We start from the raw sequence: 19,029 nt of genomic DNA, 5'->3' as shown, positions 1-19,029 counted from the left end.
GTGGCGGGGGGGGGGGGGGGCTTGCAGGCAGATGTGCTACACCCTTCACCCCTCATACCCCTCAGCACCCTAACACCCTTTGGGTCCACTTCTACTATGATATCACTGTTTGTATGTGTAGTTCCCCCTAGAGTGTGGGTGGACGTCAACGGGCGGGACAAGATCACCCTCACCGGCGGATGCCCCTCCCTTCACCATCTTGACGTCGTTCAGCTGACGTGTGAGAAGCTCATGTTCAGTGTGTGCGAGAAACCAGCCTCTGTCAGAAGTAAGTTTTGCAACAAATCATGTGGTGTATGTATGACCCGCCCCTATTTTAGGAACTGCATTTGGTTTTGTCTTCAACTAATTATTCTGTAATGTCAATCCTGCTGTATGAAGAGTAAACATTGGAAAAAAAACCTGTCAGCTGAAATGCTTTATTGTAAAGACTTGTGTTGGTGACCTTTAGGACGGTTTAGCCAAATAATTTCCACTGATATACACTACTGCCTAGAAGTTCATTCCCCTTACACGCATGGGCACCGCGTTACGCAACCCGTGTGCACCCCGTTGGTCACTCGTGTGGAACCCGTCCGCCACGCGTGTGATACCCGTGTGCACATACGTGTGCATTCTAACTGAATTATCCTTTAATTCCTGTTATCTATATATTATGTTATCTAACATGGGAAATATTTCAATTAACAATGATTCTATTAATCTGTTTCTGGGATAATTTGCACCAGAAGGAACACGTGTAGTTATCAGGTGTACAATAATTGCACAAGTGTGTTCTGGTCTTTAATGGTGATGTGGCGATTTATACTGCCAGGGAAAAAAATATACACTTGAAGATTTTGACGTTATCGAAACGTTACTAGGCTGAAAACAGTCGCAAACGTAAAGACAGATCACAACTATCATACTCATACTAAATACATCACCATCGATTAACCATTTCTTGTTAGTTTCTTTTTAAAAATGTGCGTATGAATATATGTACACAAAAGCGAGTAACAGTCATTCTCTGAGTGCTTAATTTTCTTTTCTGTTGTAGGTTTTGATAATCCTATATCATCGTCCCTCATGAAGCGGAAACAGTTGCTGCGCATGCTCTCCACGCAGCCGCAGTCAATTATCTGCCCTGTCCAAACCTCCACGCCAGAAGAGCACGTCCTGTGGTTCAAAGATGGCGTCCGTGTCCAAACCTCCTCAGATGGTCATCTACAACAAACCTTCAACAATGTTCCAATTCAACGTAAGGTGTTATATTGGAAACTTTTCAAGAAAACTGTTTAGCTCTTGATAGGGATACTGTTCCAAAACCCAGAGCTGACGCCGATGGTGAATATGCCTCAGTTCCCCAGGCAGTATCGAATAATATTCATATGACAACATATCCAAGCAATCCGTCACATTTAGTCCTGTTCCACAGGACTCCCAGGTTATCCCTATTCTTTGTAACATACAGCTAAAACGTATGCGATGATCCAAATCATGTTGTATGATGAGTGAGTGACTGGGTGAGTGAATATGTTTTTACGTCGCTGTTAGCAATTTTCCAGCAATATCACTGCGGGGGACACCAGAAATGGGCTTCACACATTGTACTCATGTCGGGATTCGAACCCGGGTCTTCGGCGTGACGAGCGAACGCTTTAACCACTAGGCTACCACTTCGCCCCTGTTATATGACGATCAATCTGCAGGATATACAGGAGCTCGTTTCACAATGCGATTTCAGCGTTGTGACTGTCTGAAGTCTACATTAAAGTATGGGAGTTACCTTCATCATTGCGCAAAGTCTCTTCCTGGAACGAGCGCCACCTGTTGGAGAACATCAGCTGCAACAATCAAATAGTCCCATTTCTCATGTCTCATGTCACATCGGGTTTTTTCTATGTTTGTTGAAATAAATATTTAAGATGTTTGTGACATTTCAGAGAGAGCCAGGACCCTACAGCTGGGTCTGCCCCTGCTGCGGCGCCTGAGTGAGAGGGCCGGTGGGGGAGTGATGCACCCCTCCCGTCTCCAGGGCAACTACTGGTGCGAAGTGTGGAAACTCAACCCCCTGCGAAAGGTCAAGTCGGCCAAGTTCCTGGTCGTCTTCACAGGTAACTGCTGCTCTATAATATATACTATTATCGTCACTGCTACTTCTAACACTGTTCTACTACTTTTTGCATCAATTAGGCTATCACTACCACCCCCATTACCACTGCAATGCTGCTACCATCACCTCTACCACCACTACCAAGACAACCAGCATCACCACCACTACTATTACTACTACCACTATTAATATTACTACTGCCATCACTACCACCTCCACTACTATTAATATTACTACTGCCATCACTACCACCTCCACTGCTATTGATATTACTACTGCCATCACTACCACCTCCACTACTATTAATATTACTACTGCCATCACTACCACCTTCACTACTATTGATATTACTACTGCCATCACTACCACCTCCACTACTATTAATATTACTGCTGCCATCACTACCACCTCTACTACCAAGACAACCAGCATCACCACCACTACTATTACTACTACCACTTTTAATATTACTACTGCCATCACTACCACCTCCACTGCTATTGATATTACTACTGCCATCACTACCACCTCCACTACTATTGATATTACTACTGCCATCACTACCACCTCCACTACTATTAATATTACTACTGCCATCACTACCACCTCTACTACTATTACGATTGCTACTATTGATATTACTACTGCCATCACTACCACCTCTACTACTATTAATATAACTACTGCCATCACTACCACCTCCACTACTATTAATATTACTACTGCCATCACTACCACCTCTACTACTATTGATATTACTACTGCCATCACTACCACCTCTACTACTATTAATATTACTACTGCCATCACTACCACCTCTACTACTATTAATATAACTACTGCCATCACTACCACCTCCATTACTATTAATATTACTACTGCCATCACTACCACCTCCACTACTATTAATATAACTACTGCCATCACTACCACCTCTACTACTATTAATATTACTACTGCCATCACTGCCACCTCCACTACTATTAATATTACTACTGCCATCACTACCACCTCTACTACTATTAATATTACTACTGCCATCACTACCACCTCCACTACTATTAATATTACTACTGCCATCACTACCACCTCCACTACTATTAATATTACTACTGCCATCACTACCACCTCTACTACTATTAATATTACTACTGCCATCACTACCACCTCCACTACTATTAATATTACTGCTGCCATCACTACCACCTCTACTACTATTAATATAACTACTGCCATCACTACCACCTCCACTACTATTAATATTACTACTGCCATCACTACCACTTCTACTACTATTACGATTGCTACTATTAATACTACTGCTGACATCACTTCCACCTCTACTACTATTACGATTGCTACTGTTAATATTTCTACTGTCATCACTACCACCACTACTACTATTAATATTACTATTACTACTACCACCACTACCACCTCTACTATGAGCACTACCACTGCTTCTTACATCCGTCCGTCCGAAATATTTTCGAGTTGTCTTCTATTGAACACCAACTGATTACCCACAAATCAAGATCTGTGATGGAGCTGACTTTGGTGGCCGACTTTTGTAAAATATCGAGTCTGCCGACTTTTGTTAAAGATCGAGTTGGCCGACTTTTGTAAAAGATCAAGTTGGCCGACGTTTGTGTAAGATCATGTTGGCCGACCTTTGTGAAAGATCGAGTTGGCTGACTTTTGTATAAGATCGAGTTGGCCGACCTTTGTTAAAGATCGAGTTGACCGTCCTTTGTTAAAGATCGAGTTGACCGACCTTTGTTAAAGATCGAGTTGACCGACCTTTGTTAAAGATCGAGTTGGCCGACCTTTGTTAAAGATCGAGTTGGCCGACCTTTGTTAAAGATCGAGTTGGCCGACCTTTTTAAAAGATCGAGTTGGCCGACCTTTGTTAAAGATTGAGTTGACCGACCTTTGTTAAAGATCGAGTTGGCCGACCCTTGTCAAAGATCGAGTTGACCGACCTTTGTTAAAGATCGAGTTGACCGACCTTTGTTAAAGATCGAGCTGGCCGACCTTTGTCAAAGATCGAGTTGACCGACCTTTGTCAAAAATCGAGATCATCAGAACCAGAGAAAGGAAATACTCACGAGTAATGTTTGCAAAATCTGAAATGTTCTAGAATACAAGAACACCTTTGTGTATTGCCTCAGTTATGACAGCTTGTCATGTAACGTTTTTAAATAATTGACAGCTGCAATTTATCACAACAGCTTTCCCATTTCATTGTCCAATTAACCAATTAATCAAAATGCAGGAATCACTTGTGCTTTGTATTTTTATGTTTCCTGGAGGGCAAATGTTTCATTTTTATATGACTTGACTTGTACTGAAGCAAAGGAAAGCTGATAATGATATGAAACCCTCTCTCAACCTGAATAGTTTCCAATATTGGTCACCGTAGATCATTAGTAAGAACTATACAGTGTGTAGAGCCTGAGTAGATTGATCTTTTACTGGATAGATTGGATAGATACATATTTTGCTTTCCAGATACACTTTATTACATTTATGTATCATTAAAAAAATAATTTGTAGAATTTTTTTTAAATGTAGTAAAAGTGATCTTCTTACATAAACTGTATTACTCCCCCCAACTCGAAGCCTTAACGTTTCTGAAACGTTCTAGACATCAAAATAATAATGTGTTTAATTTCTCATTCTCAACATCATAAACATGCAGGCGTGACTGGTGCTATGTAATGACAGGTATTTCAGAAGTACAACTGTTTCATTTACCCTTTTTTTGCTCGAACCTACGGGGTTAAAGCGTTCGCTTGTCACGCCGAAGACCCGGGTTCGATTCGCAACATGGGTACAATGTGTGGAGCCCATTTCTGGTGTCCCCCGCCGTGATATTGCTGGAATATTCCTGAAAACGGCGTTAAACCATACTCACTCACTCACTCACTACTTCAAGCATTATTTTAGATGATTATTAGGCTGATGAGAGTTTGTGAACACATTATTCTTGTGTCCCCCCCCCCCCCCCCCCCCCCCATGTCGATCCTCTTATTGTCACCCACTGCATTGTTTGGTCCAGACTCGATTAATTATAGACCCGAAGTCATATAGATGGAATATTGCTAAGTGCGGCGTTAAACAACAATAAAGCGTAGCAAGAGCACATTTTCTCGATAGAAGACCAAGATAATGTGTACATTGGTTTATTGTTTTGTCTTATTTCACTGGGGGGGGGGGGGGGGGGGGGGAGCAGTCGTCTAAGGCGCTGCGATTCGCTGTGCAGAGTTGCGTCCCTTTGGCACACCAGAAACCTATGATTGTGGGTTCGAATCCCGGTTCGCCCCGATTATGTTTCTAGGTTTGTCAGCACCATACCCGTGCTCGTGGGTTTCACCGAAGTGGTAAACGTTTGAGACCTGCATCACTTCGGGCTTTCCTCCCACATTAAGCTGACACGCCGCGATATAACTGGAATACTGTTAAAAGCGGCGTTAAGCCCAACTCACTCACTCACTATTTCAACTTCGTCGTCGTGTGATCCTATTGTTTTGACTGCTACTACTGTATTATAACCCGCACCACTACTGCTGCTGCTGTGATGTTCCAACCTCTGTATCCTCATCTCCTCTAGACGTCATCACCCTCCATGGCACCCTGCAGACACGCGGCGTCCCCACCAACACCTCCGTCGTCTTCAACTACATGGACCGGGCCGTCGACGTCCCTCTTAACGTGGCCAACTATCTCGCCATCATCAACAGCAACATCACCAGATCCATGAGAATGGTGGAGCCAGGACTCAGAGACATCGCCAGCTACGTTGATCACATTGAGTAGGTTGTCTTATACACTCATATGTAGTCATACACAGTCACAAACAGGCACGAGCAGTCATACTGTCCATACAGTCACCCAGGGTCATTTGTCATATAGCTGACTTGGTCATCTTCTTGGTAATATTTGCAGTAAGGACACATCGATGTTAAAACATCATTATCTTTGGAGTGTCTGTATAATTGTTTCGTTAAACATCTGCGTAAAGATAAAGATCGAAAAGTTGTTGAATACATTTCTGTTGTTATTTCCATTTTTAACATGTACGGGGCATGTAGCGATTTTGAACATCTGACACGTGACCAGCCTTGACAACACATTACTTTACATCGTCGTTTAAACTTTGTTAAGAGCATAAACTTTGTTAAGAGCATAATTTTATGTCCAACATCCTTGGATATCCATGCGCATGCAAATTCGGCTGAGGCCCAGTTTATATCCCCGAAGTCATCAGATCCGTGAAGATCCGGGGTAGAATAGGTCTTCAGCAACCCATGCTTGCAGTAAAAGGTGACAATGCTTGTCGTAAAAGGCGACTAACGGGATCGGGTGGTCAGACTCGCTGACTTAGTTGTCATGTCACCGATCCCAATTGCGTGGATCGATGCTCATGTTGTCAATCACTGGATTGTCTGGTCCAGACTCGATTATTTACAGACCGTCATATAGCTGGAATATTGCTGAGTGCGGCGTTAAACAACAAACAAACAAACAAACAAAAACATTTGTCATATAATGGGTAGGTTTCTCGGCAGGATAAAGCCAACGAATAAAAACGATATCTGTTGGGGTCATATGCGGATAGAGATGCAAATATCAAAGGTCAAGTAGGGCTGTTTACAAACAAACATGGCGTCGCCCTTGTCATTCGGTGATAGAGTCAGAATTAACCATTGGCTTGCAAAATACAACCAAGGCTCGCGAAATATTATGTTTATTCCTAATACAGGATATTTACCATCCCCAATCACAATCGCGTGATAACCTCTATATGGTCATGTACAATTATATCATTCATGTACACCCAGAGACATATGCAGTCACACGCAGTCATGCACAATATCTAGCAGTGCATCAAATAAATCACTACTCGTGAAAATGACTTGAATATGAAGAAAACTTTTAAATTTTCATGTTAATTCCATTTAAATTTGTTGTTGTTTCGGTGGGTTTTTTTAAAAAGCACTGTTTGTGAGGAGCTGGAAGGTTTACAGTCACATTACCATCTCTTCCTACCTGGTACCCATTCACTACTGGGTGAACAGCCTTATTCGAAGCAGGGACCCGTTCCACAAAGCGATCTTAGCGCTATGACTGTAGTAAGTCAGTGTTAAAGAATGGGAGTTACGATCGACTTAGCGCTAAGATCGCTTTGTGGAACAGGGCCCAGGTCACATTGCAAAAGTGACCACATGTGCTACATTCGACCATTTGCGATATCTGTCCTTTTATTTGTTTGGTCACGTGAATCATGTCTTGATCACTTTCAGCTCAGACACAGGGGTCATTGACTTCTTCATACAGCTGTCCTTGGTCAGGAACATGCCCGAGAACTACAAGGACAGAGTTGTCTCCCATTATCTGACAACTCTTCACTCCGCTTTGGTACCATTGTCACGTGGTATCAGCCAACACTGGAACCTGTCTCTACCCGTTACAGATGCGATCAATCTGACACGGACAGGTGATTTAATCAAAATATTCCATGACCTACCAGATTTATAGATGATCGTGTTTATTTCATCTAGCTTCACATTATGGGGGCGGTCGGGTAGCTAAGTGGTGAAAGCGTTCGCTCGTCACGCCGAAGACCCGGGTTCGATTCCCCACATGGGTACAATGTGTGAAGCCCATATCTGGTGTCCCCTGCCGTGATATTGATGGAATATTGCTAAAAGCGGCGTTAAACAATACTCACTCACTCACTCACTCACATTATTGATATTTGCATGAGCGATTACTAGGATTGAACATGTCCACTTTGTCTGATCTCGGGATGAGGTAAATGTGTTATTTGACAGAAGACAAATGATTTATTTATTACGTATTTTCCTACTGATCCCCACTGTCTTTTCTTGAAACCACAGTGCCATTGGGACAGACCGAAAGTAGTTCGGGCATAAGTGAAATTACATACAATTTCACAGGAGTGAGAAATTGATTTGATGTTTTCATATGAATACAGTACTTGATTACTTGAGTAGTAAGTGAGTGAGTGAGAGTGACTTTACGCCGCTTTTAGCAATATTCCAGCAACACCACACCTGGGGACACCAGAAATGGGCTTCACACATTGTACCCATGTGGGGAATCGAACCCGGGCCTTCGGCGTGACGAGCGAACGCTTTAACCACTAAGCTATCCCACCGCCCCTGATCACTTAGTACATAACACAAGATGATATACATCTTCATTACTGAAACACAGATGAGATCGCAGCATCTCGCTATGTAGAGGTAGCCATCACAGGATCCTCAGATCGTGCGTTCGAGTGTTCAAACTCTTCCAGAACAGACGCAATGCCAATCTAATTAAAATCAGATCGAAGTTCTCGCTGCCGCTAAACAAAGATCTGAGGACAGCCCATTACGGGTCACGTCAGAACGACCTTCCGCGAACTTTGACCGACCACTTAAATGACTAACAAGAAGGCATTCGTCACCTCTCGCCCCTTTCCGTAACCTGCAAGAAGACTCGTCCCCTATCGATGTGCCAAAATACGACAAACCAATCAGAATGCGCGTATGATTTCAAGTACTTCGTCAAAGAATCCCTCACAAATAAGTTTTAATTTTACATATGTCTTGCATCTAGAGAATTTTACCCCAGTGTCTTTTGATATCAAATGTATTGATATATGTGTTGATATATTTGATATCAAAAGACACGAGGGTGAGATTTTATATATAATCCAATATCATTCTTCCAACTTTTTCAATTTGTTGACAGTAATTACTAATTAGCAGTGTCTTCAGTGTAAAAAGTACTGCTAACAGCTTCATCAGTAGCCGAGCCATTAATGATGTCATTTGATTGTGACGTCATGGTAACCAGAGACGTCACAATGGTCTGCAAAGCATTGTGATGTAATTTCATTGCAGCGATATCTACAGTGTAGATATCGCTTGATCTAATCCAAGCGATATCTCCTGTGGGAGCCAGTTTTGGATGATAAAAATATACCAAGGAAACAGTTAAATATGTTCAATCATACTGACAGAGTGTATACTTCCGCACGCCCCGGAGTGATTTAAATTGCATCTGAAATATATATAATATATGGGGAAATATATGTAAACCATTACGCAACGAGTTGACAATTGTTTTAGGTATGTCCGTTTGCGCTAAGACGGAACCCGGTCGCAAAAATGACCATGAGAGGGGCACGAGTCGCTATTCGGCTTGTTCCGGAATAACACGAGTTGGTCACGAATGACAAGGAGTCGACATCAGCCAATTAGAAAGTAGCTTTCTCGAGCTTTACGGCACTCGTTTCAACCTGGCGACTTCCATTTCAGACTACGCTTGAAAAATCTGTTGACACAGTTCTCGATTAAAATTTTGAAAACTGAACATACGAACATTCCGGAAGGTCTAATATATGGTTGAGGTTATATGGCAGTGCCTTCCACGTACTGTGCAACGCCTCCTCCGTCCAAATGTTTATCCCACGGAAGCGAGAGATAGACAATCATTTTTGACGGAATCAGTCGTACGGGCCGTAACTGTCGTTCGCAATACGTTTTCGAAGTTGCATGATTAGAAAACACATTCCGACTGTCACTTTTATTATCTGGTAAGCGACGCTTTGATTGGTCGGATGAAAGGTCGTTCTGACGTGACCCGTAATGGGATGTCCTCAGATCTTTGTTTAGCGATAGCCAGAACTAAGATCTGATTTTAATGAGATTGATGCAATGCAAACTACTGAACATATGATATTACTTATATTGGCACGGATATATGTGACATATTATCATTATTCTACCCGAGTATACGCATGTTTACTTCATGCTGATTGGTTATTACGTTTTTATTGTTTTATTTATTTGGCTTGCAAAGAGACCCACATCAAAATTAGTTTCCAACAATAAGCTAACAGAGCTGTATATCCAATTCAGATCAAGAAACCATTTTTTAAACATTTCCTCATAAAAATAAGACGAATATAAAAAGAATAACCTACTCGCAACTCGGAATAACGGCTGATCTGTCCTTCATGATCATTAAATTAATGTTTAAAGTTCCTCGTCAAATAATTCACTGGTGACATAAAGTCCGTAATTCACCCCTCGCACGGTATTTTCTGAGGTAATACTAGTAGTTATTAAGTTAATCCAGTATAAAGGCCATAGGCCTAAGTACAATATAGATACATGTATTATATACAAAGTGGCGGTACAATAACAAGAGCTACGGATTGCACTTAAAATACAAGTTAGAATTATAATAATGAAGAACGTAAAGATATCTTTTATGTATTTAGCACATAATGACAAGGTTTCAATGTTAGAAGTTTGTAGTAAAGTTTTGAGGGATTTTTAAAGTTAATGTTTGGAAAATATGTGTGTCTTATGCTACATAAGTTGGGCCTACTAACAAAATGTAACTCATCTTCCATAATATTTTTTTTCAAAAAGGACAAAACCTAAGGTTTTTACCTACACCCTCCCGCTTACCTATATTTTTCATAATTCGTAATTCTCAAATTCTTAATAATGTTTAATAATGTTTTAAATTGTCAAACCCATGATCTCCCAGCTGATGAGACAACACATACATGATGGTCATTCTACATTTATAGACTTTTGCCCGCCCGCCTACCTCGAAGACAGCAGGACAGGGTTTGGTGCCCAGTTCCCCAAGACCGCCATCGGAAACAACGTGGACAGCATTGAACTTTGTGGTAGGCGATGTTGTATTGTCTCACAGTCGTTTTGTCACGATTCTTATTATTATTTTGACCTATTTTGGGCATACAATTTATTCTTACTATGTTTACTTACTGTCATCCCTGAAGATCCGCATTAGAATAGCAACCATTACCACCGTCACAACCACTACTACCACCACCACCATTTTGACCGACTTACCCATTCTAGCTTTTGAAGAAAACAATGACACTGCATTTAGAATTTGATTTCCTTGACGCATACGTATGTCAAACCTGATGTCCTAGTACTGTGCTCAAATGAATGCTGTATCCCCCAGACGGTGTTGCTGTCGGCTATGCGAACTGCCAGGGCAACTACGAAACCGGGGCTTATTGGGAGAACTGGCAGATCGACACTGACTGTCACAGGTCCTCTGCTAGCACACTTCCGGTCACAGATTCTGATGACCTTCTACGCAACCGGAAGCCCAACAATAGTGAACCGGCAGCTTTTAGAATACCGGGTGCACACCTACCCCATTTTCAGTTGATGCCTTCAAAAGATCTGGCACATTTGGACGAGGTTAGTATTCGGAGATTTGGAAACAATTTTCCATCACCCTGACTGGGTTTTATGTAATATTTCCTAGGACTTCAATGACGAGAAACAACATTGTATTGTCTGTTTTACTCCAGTTGATTTATATAATCGATTACATTTATTGGGTAGAGAATTAGTTTCTATTTCCAAAATGGTTTGGAAGGTATGTCCTGAGTGTAATAGGCTCCCAGCATCCCATGTTTTGTATTATGTACAGCATGCCGAAATATAACTGGAATATTGCTGACGGTCACAAAAGGGTACTGACCACAATGTCCAGAACACTATGGAAAAATCTGTAGATTTAAGATTTGAGAATTTCTAGCATTGATTCCGGCAACTATATGCAATAATTATAATATTTCCTAGATTGAAATAGAAGATGGCAACGTAAGGGATGTCACGGACAAGATGGCGGAGATTCTGGATAAAACGTCAGGATTAACCGATGCCGATATTGACACATGTGCCGAGGTCATTGGACGCATAGTGAAGGTCACATCACCGTCGGCTAGCCAGGTAACTTCCGTTGTAATGCGATAGTTTCAATATGCTGTTCATGTTTGCGGGCATTATCAGGAAGATCCACTAATTTGCTCCCTCCGTGAAGGACGCATATATACAGAGAATTGGTCTTATCGTCTAGGTAATTCTAGGTATCCCAATGTTGTTGTTTCAGATGGGTCTCAAGCTTCTTCACACAGTCAACAGGATCCTAGATGCTGACACTGCCGCCATTAGAAATGCACAGCTTAAGTCTCGGGCTGCAACTAGGTAATGACGTTTATCTAACGCTAAATCATTTGTACAATGATAACTGACGTTTTTCCAAAATAATAATTCGGGCCATAAAATGTTTTGAAATATCCTTTGTTCCATAATTGGATGAAATACGAAACTGTCAGTTTAATTAAAAGCCTTAATGTATATGTGATTGATGCCCGAACAATTTGATAGATAAAATATGTTCATTTTGCGGAAAGAACTTCAACAAAACAATACCAACGAAAGTAGTACAGACTTGTGTCGATCTTTATCCCTGCAATCTTCAGGGAAAGATCTACTCCATATAATTGATGTAGAGATCTATAGCATTAAGCTGATTTGCAAGAACATATTGAACTCATCAATCGTATTTCCTATTATCTCATTCCTTTTTGGTGAAAGTAATATATGATGTACTGTAAGGTTTGTATTTAAACATGAAGCGTTCAGTAGCAGTTGTTTCTAAACTCAGGATCGTCGAGAACCTGGAGAAATTCAGCATGAAGACTGACATCGGCGCCGCCAAGAACATGCGCCTGGTGACTCCTAATGTTGCCATGGAGGTGTGGAACCTGGACGCCGGGATGGCTCCTGTAATTGGTCTCGGAGCCAGTATGGGGGGCAGCTGGAGCTCCCCTCTCACCAACCCACGCATACTCACCATCCGAGACCGCTTGGACAGCAGTCTGGCTGAATTTGACGTGGCCATTGAACTGCCCCAGGAACTCGTCGTCAAGAGCATGCACGGTAGGCAGCCGCCCGTCGTCACATGGATGGGATTAGGATATAAACGAAGTGTATAAAATTCCCCCAAATTTCAGTCAGAAAACTGGACTGGGAACATTGCAAAGGTACCAGACCAGACAAAATGTTGCCAGTCCAGAAGATTCTAGACTAACGAACAAAAGTGACAAAAGGGTAAAGATAAGAATAGTACTGTTTAATGTTTGTTCTCAGAAAATGGCAATAAACTGGTGGTTTGCCATCTTAGTAACTTCAACTCCCAAACATTTGGCGTGCAAGTTTTCAAAACTGACCGTCCGTCTGCAAAACAGACCGTCTCGAGCTGTCGGGCAGACGGGTATTTTAGACACAGATAAACACAAATCACTCACGCGAAAGTAACCTTTGTTTTTTATAGTATGCAACACCTCTGACATTAATGATTACATGTACATATCTAAATATCGATGAACTGCACTTCATACCAATTATCCCACCCTTTGGTGACCAGGGTTAAAATAGGTCCCCAATAACCCATCGCTGGTCGTTAGAGGCGACACAATTAGATTGAGTGGTCACTTAGTTGACTGTGTGTCATCTTGCTCATGGTTTATCCGGTCCAGACTCGATTATTAACAGGTCGTCGTGATATAGGTGGTATACAACTGACCACGTCCTAAACCATTATTCAAAACCGACGCCGAAAGAAAATCCGGATTCAATACTGGTCAACATTTATGGTCCTTCAAACCTCATCTTTATATCGCCTTTTTCTCTTAACCTCCTGCTGCAAGCTCGGTAGTCACATAATTCAGTCCTATAGAAGTCCAATTTAAAAAGATTACGCTGTTGAATGTGTTGAGATATATTTTGCCGAAATTATTTGTCCTCTCACCAGATGTATGATTTTTTTTTTTTTATAGGGGAGAGCAACACAACGCGCCTCTCGATGCTCATCTACCGGAAGACGGGTCTCTTTACCACGGGCGTCAATTCCACTCTGGGTCTCGTCAACAGTGCTATCATTTCCGCTACACTGGGAGGCAAGAAGATCGTGGGGCTTCACAACATGATCCGGATGGCTTTTAGACCGTTTGTTGTAAGTACATATTTATAGCTAACCCTGCATGAACAAATATCGAAATGAATGCTGTTGTACCGAAATACAATTTTAACCCCAAGAAGTGGCATTTTAAGACCTATAGCATGGGTGGCCCACTTGCCTAAAGCCCCGGTCAGACTCACCTCTCTTGCCAGGATTCCCTATCTCGAGTTCTAATCCCATATAATATAAGATTATGACCCTTGCGCACAAGGCATAACACCCTTTTTGTGGGTTTTAATAAATTTACTTTGGTCTATCTTGCCCCTTAAGCTGTGACGCCATATTATGTTTGAGCATATACAGGGCGGAAGTCTGTGTAAGTTCAGATGTTTTCAAGGCTTGTAGCATTTGGCAGCGCTGTGCCATGAAGTTTTAACAATTGAAAGAACTGCAACGTATACTGTTTGAGCATATACAGCGTTTAACTTTATTTAAAGGATGTCGTTGGTGTTTCGTCAATTCAGATAGGCAACCCACTCAAAACTTTGGACTCATTACTATGGTAGAGATCCGTGAGTGAAGATACCGTTGGAATTTGTCTTCAGCAACCCATGCTTGTCATAAGAGGCGACTATGCTTGTAAGAGGCGACTAACGGGTAGGCAAGGCTCCCTTAGTTGGTTGATGAATGTCATCGTATCCCAATTAAGTAGTGCGATGCACATAATACAAAGAAATGGTTGAATCCAACCGGCTCACTCTTGAGTCACGCACATGCATCATTAAGATTGAGTGCATGGTCAGTTCAGTTCAATATTAACAGTGCGCCATATGTTGAGAGCACACTTAAAGTAAAATCAAAAATATAATGTGACTATTTTCTTGAAAAGAAATTCGCAGAACCCTTGATATGAATAGCTTTTAACGCTGTATAAACCTGAACCTTGATTTTACTTATTATGCAGGACACGAGTAACCACCTGAAGACGACGAAGTGCGCGTTCTGGGACTTCCTTGAGAACCAAGGAGTGGGAGGATGGTCAACGGACGGATGCTATTACAACGGGACGATGTACGGCCTGGACATCTGTATGTGTAACCATCTGACCAACTTCGCCGTGCTGCTGGTAGGTTTATATTTACTCCTTATGCTCGACGCCCTTATCATTTCGAATTCCCAGGCTCGATCGTAGCGCCACCAGTGGCTATTACGAGTTATGTCCCTTCTATGTCCCTCCTACCGACCAATCAGATTCAATCTCTCATATCACTTGCAATGGCTTCAAACAAAAAAAGCTACGACCATCTGATCGATAATCAAGATTATTGAATTGTATTGTATTGTAATAAAACGGGTCTTACCCCGCGATGTGCATCAAATCACTTGAACACCTTGATTAAAAATGATTTGCAAAATATCCACCCAGTTGATGGTTCACATGCTTTGCAAATCCTGCAGTTAACCCAAATCTGTACATTGAAATCCATGTTGTTTACGAGATTGTCCGCCTTTTTCCTTTGCTTATGAATAGACTCGTGAGTCCAGCCAAAATGTAAGTCCGGAATTCCAACCAAGTTCGGCAAGGGTGGAAACAGGACATTTATAGTCAAATAACTTCCTTGCCTCAAGAAGATGCCCGTTTGTTAAGGCTGAAAAAAGAGAATTGGTTCTGAGGCAATAGCTTAGGAAAATATCGTGTGGCTGGGCAGCTTTTTTTATGTTATTTCGTTTGTGTACAAAATTGTAAGAATCCAATTCCGTATATCGCTGTGTATAAGGCGATTTTTTCATAACTATAATCATGAGGTTTTCGGGGGTGGGGGTGGTTGTCGTCTTATACACAGGGTTGAAGGGTTTCTTTTGGGTTTTTTCCCAACACAAACACATTACTGTGAACACGTAACACCGGAAATACCATGTCAGCAAATCCGCGCTGAACTACGCAAATTAATCATTTCCCGCTTATTTTACGAGACAAATAAATATGTAAAACTTAACCTCTGCGTATGAAACATTGTCCCGCATACAGTACACAGATACCACTGACTATGTAAATCATCATGTCTGGTGATTTTCTATCGCAAATTTCATGTTTTCTTTGGCCAAATTTGCAAACGGCAAAACAAGCACTCTCCAATTACCGCCATAACGCATAAGAAGCGCAGTAAAGCAGTGCGCATGAAAAGGGAAGTAACTGCATGCAATATTGGATCGCATTGTTTTTAAGTATTGTAGCGTTTCACTGTGGGGTCGTGCGTTCGAGACGCGTAACATTTAAGGATATATATTTTTTTCAAAATGGAAATAAAAACGAAACTTTGTGATGATGCGGTGGTGCCTGAGAACCAAAAATATTTTGTTTTTAGCCTTACATGTAATGCAATGTAATTATTGACTTCATGTCCTCTGTGCAATGCAAGATGAACATTTAATGTAGACCCATTTTACATCTCTGTCCGACATATGTGTACTGGTGAATCAGTGGTCTATGCTGCCCTTATAATAACACATACTCCATCCTTATCTATGCTAAAATCTGTATGTCGTGGGTTCGAATCACAGGTTATGATCCTTGGTCCGTCAGCTTCTCGTGGGTTTCGCCAATGTGATAAATAAACTGCGTCACTTCGACCTTCCCTGTCGTAAGGCTTACACATAATCATACTGAACTAGTCTTCAAAATGGTATGGAACCAACTCACTCACTCACTGACTCTACCATCCACTCCTCAGGACTTCTACGGACACAGCAAGCCAGTGGAGCCTGAACATGAACTGACGCTCAGCATCATCTCCCTGGTCGGCCTCAGCCTCTCCATCTTCGGCCTCGCCCTCACCATCATCACATTCGTCTTCTTCAAGTCAGTACCACTGTCCCTCTCTGCCTCTGTACGTTATCTTGATCTTCAGGGGGCGGATGACGCTGTAGCTTGGGGTGACGCAAAGTGCTATGCAGAGTTACACCCCTTACCCTTACAAGGATCTAATGACGATTGTTTCGAATGCCATTCTTTTAGCACCATGCCCATGATCGTTGTTTTCAGTAAAATAGTGAACATCTAGGCTATTATTCGTGATTGAGTGCTATACACCGTCATAATACCTCCACACCGTCATATTTTGATACATCAACACCGTCATATATTGATACCTACATTCAGCCATATATTAATACCTACATTCCGTCGTTTATTGATAACTGTATCTACATAGGCATAAACAATTATCAGTAAATCTCCACGCCGTCATATTTTGATACCTCCACACCATCATATATTGATACCTGCATGTCGTCATATATTGATATCTACATGCAGTCATATATTGATACCTACATGCAGTCATATATTGATACCTGCATGCTGTCATATTTTGATTTCTACATGCCGTCATAAATTGATATCTACATGCGGTCATATGTTGATACCTACATGCCACCTACCAGGCATACAGAATAAGCAATTAATCTGGACACTTAATTTGAATAATGTAAATTATTCAAATAGATAACAAAAAATGTGATCATCTTGTAAAGATGTTGCCACTGCTTCCAGGAAGCTGCGTCAGGGGCGCGCCCAACTCACTCTGTTCCACATGGCCGTGGCCCTGCTATGTTCCAAGGTGGTGTTCCTGGTGGGCATCAAACAGACCAACAACGAGTACTTCTGTCTGTCCGTGGCCGTGTTGCTGCACTACTTCATCCTGGTGTCGTTCCTCTGGATGCTGATTGAGGCCATATTGCAGTACATGACTTTCGTTAAGATCCTTGGCACGTATGTGTCAAGTTATGCACTCAAAACGGCCATTCCTGCATGGGGTAAGACTTAGACCAACCTTTCTTTTGTTTAACATCTTTCAAGTTTCAGTATACAGAAAATGATGTTTATCTGACGTTACTACAAACCTCTCTTTTTATTTAACATCTTTCAATTTTCGGGATATAAGAATGATGTTTATCTGACGTTTTTGCAAATCTTTTCATTTATTTAACATCTTTCAATTTTCGGTATATATAAATGATGTTTATCGAACGTTGTTAGAAACCTTTCTTTTTATTTAACCTTCTTTCAATTTTTCGGTATATAAAAATGATGTTTATCTAACGTTGTTACAAAAAATATTTTATGTAGCATCTTTCAATTTTTGGTATATAAGAATTAAGTTTATCTAATATTGTTACAAACCTTTCTTTTTATTTAACATCTTTCAATTTTCGTTATATAAAAATGATGTTTATGTAACATTGTTACACTTGACTCTATGTCGATTGTCTTCAGTACCTGTGCTCTACCTCTATATCCTCTCCACAGGCTTGCCTCTCATCCCTGTGGTCTCCGTGCTCTCGATTGACTACAACATGTACCGAGGGCGGAAGTCGTAGTAAGTTCCGCCAGATGTTTTCAAGGCTTGGGGCATTTGGCAGCACTCTGCTATGAAGTGTTAACAATTGAAAGAGTTGCAACGTATAATGTTTGAGCATATACAGCGTCTAACTTTGTTTAAAGGATGTCGTTGGTGTTTCCTCAATTCAGATAGGCAACCCACTCAAAACTTTGGACTCATTACTATGGTAGAGACCCGTGAGTGAAGATCCCGTTAGAATTTGTCTTCAGCAACCCATGCTTGTCGTAAGAGGCGACTATGCTCGTAAGAGGCGACTAACAGGGTGGCCAGGCTCCCTGACTTGGTTGATGCATGTCATCGTATCCCAATTAAGTTGTGCGATGCACGTGATATCAGTCCCTCGATTGTCTGGTCCAGACTTGATGTTTTGACAGACCGCCGTCATATAGCTGGAATATTGCAGAGTGAGAAGTTAAACAACAAACAAACAAATTTATCGTCTTCATCTTACCTAGCAGCTTATGGCTACCCCTTCTTTCAAAGTGACACACACTCAGGTTCACACATGACATTGGTTACATTGATTTTGACATCAAGTGGAAGGGGGGTACTCCACAAAAAACATACCGTGTGTTCAGTTTTACTGCTGAATTATGTCAGACACTCCATCACAAAACAAGATGAACAAAATATACTTTTTGGCCTTCTTTAAAAGCAATTTCATGAACTATTGTCATTGAACACGTTCTTTTATATACTTCTTGTAAA

The 19,029-nt window shown here is 41.4% G+C and overlaps 1 protein-coding gene across 1 annotated transcript in view; it reads left to right on the top strand.

The window, feature by feature from the left end:
* Positions 1–19,029, top strand: part of LOC139446792 (adhesion G-protein coupled receptor G4-like) — a 36,323-nt gene that overhangs the window by 15,291 nt on the left and 2,003 nt on the right. Inside the window, exons 6-20 of the mRNA XM_071228122.1 lie at positions 122–268; positions 1,040–1,240; positions 1,926–2,096; positions 5,709–5,910; positions 7,402–7,595; positions 10,716–10,817; positions 11,123–11,367; positions 11,755–11,904; positions 12,065–12,159; positions 12,623–12,897; positions 13,797–13,972; positions 14,883–15,044; positions 16,651–16,778; positions 17,472–17,734; positions 18,228–18,297. Coding sequence (XP_071084223.1) covers positions 122–268; positions 1,040–1,240; positions 1,926–2,096; positions 5,709–5,910; positions 7,402–7,595; positions 10,716–10,817; positions 11,123–11,367; positions 11,755–11,904; positions 12,065–12,159; positions 12,623–12,897; positions 13,797–13,972; positions 14,883–15,044; positions 16,651–16,778; positions 17,472–17,734; positions 18,228–18,297 — 2,581 coding nt within the window. The remainder of the gene's footprint in view (positions 1–121; positions 269–1,039; positions 1,241–1,925; positions 2,097–5,708; positions 5,911–7,401; positions 7,596–10,715; positions 10,818–11,122; positions 11,368–11,754; positions 11,905–12,064; positions 12,160–12,622; positions 12,898–13,796; positions 13,973–14,882; positions 15,045–16,650; positions 16,779–17,471; positions 17,735–18,227; positions 18,298–19,029) is intronic.

The sequence above is a fragment of the Haliotis cracherodii genome, unplaced genomic scaffold (genome assembly GCF_022045235.1).
Source record: "Haliotis cracherodii isolate W230 unplaced genomic scaffold, xgHalCrac1.p SCAF_6, whole genome shotgun sequence".
NCBI classification, from domain to species: Eukaryota; Metazoa; Mollusca; class Gastropoda; order Lepetellida; family Haliotidae; genus Haliotis; species Haliotis cracherodii.
The sequence above is the reverse complement of the archived record's forward strand: the minus strand, read 5'-3'. Positions and strand labels throughout refer to the sequence as shown.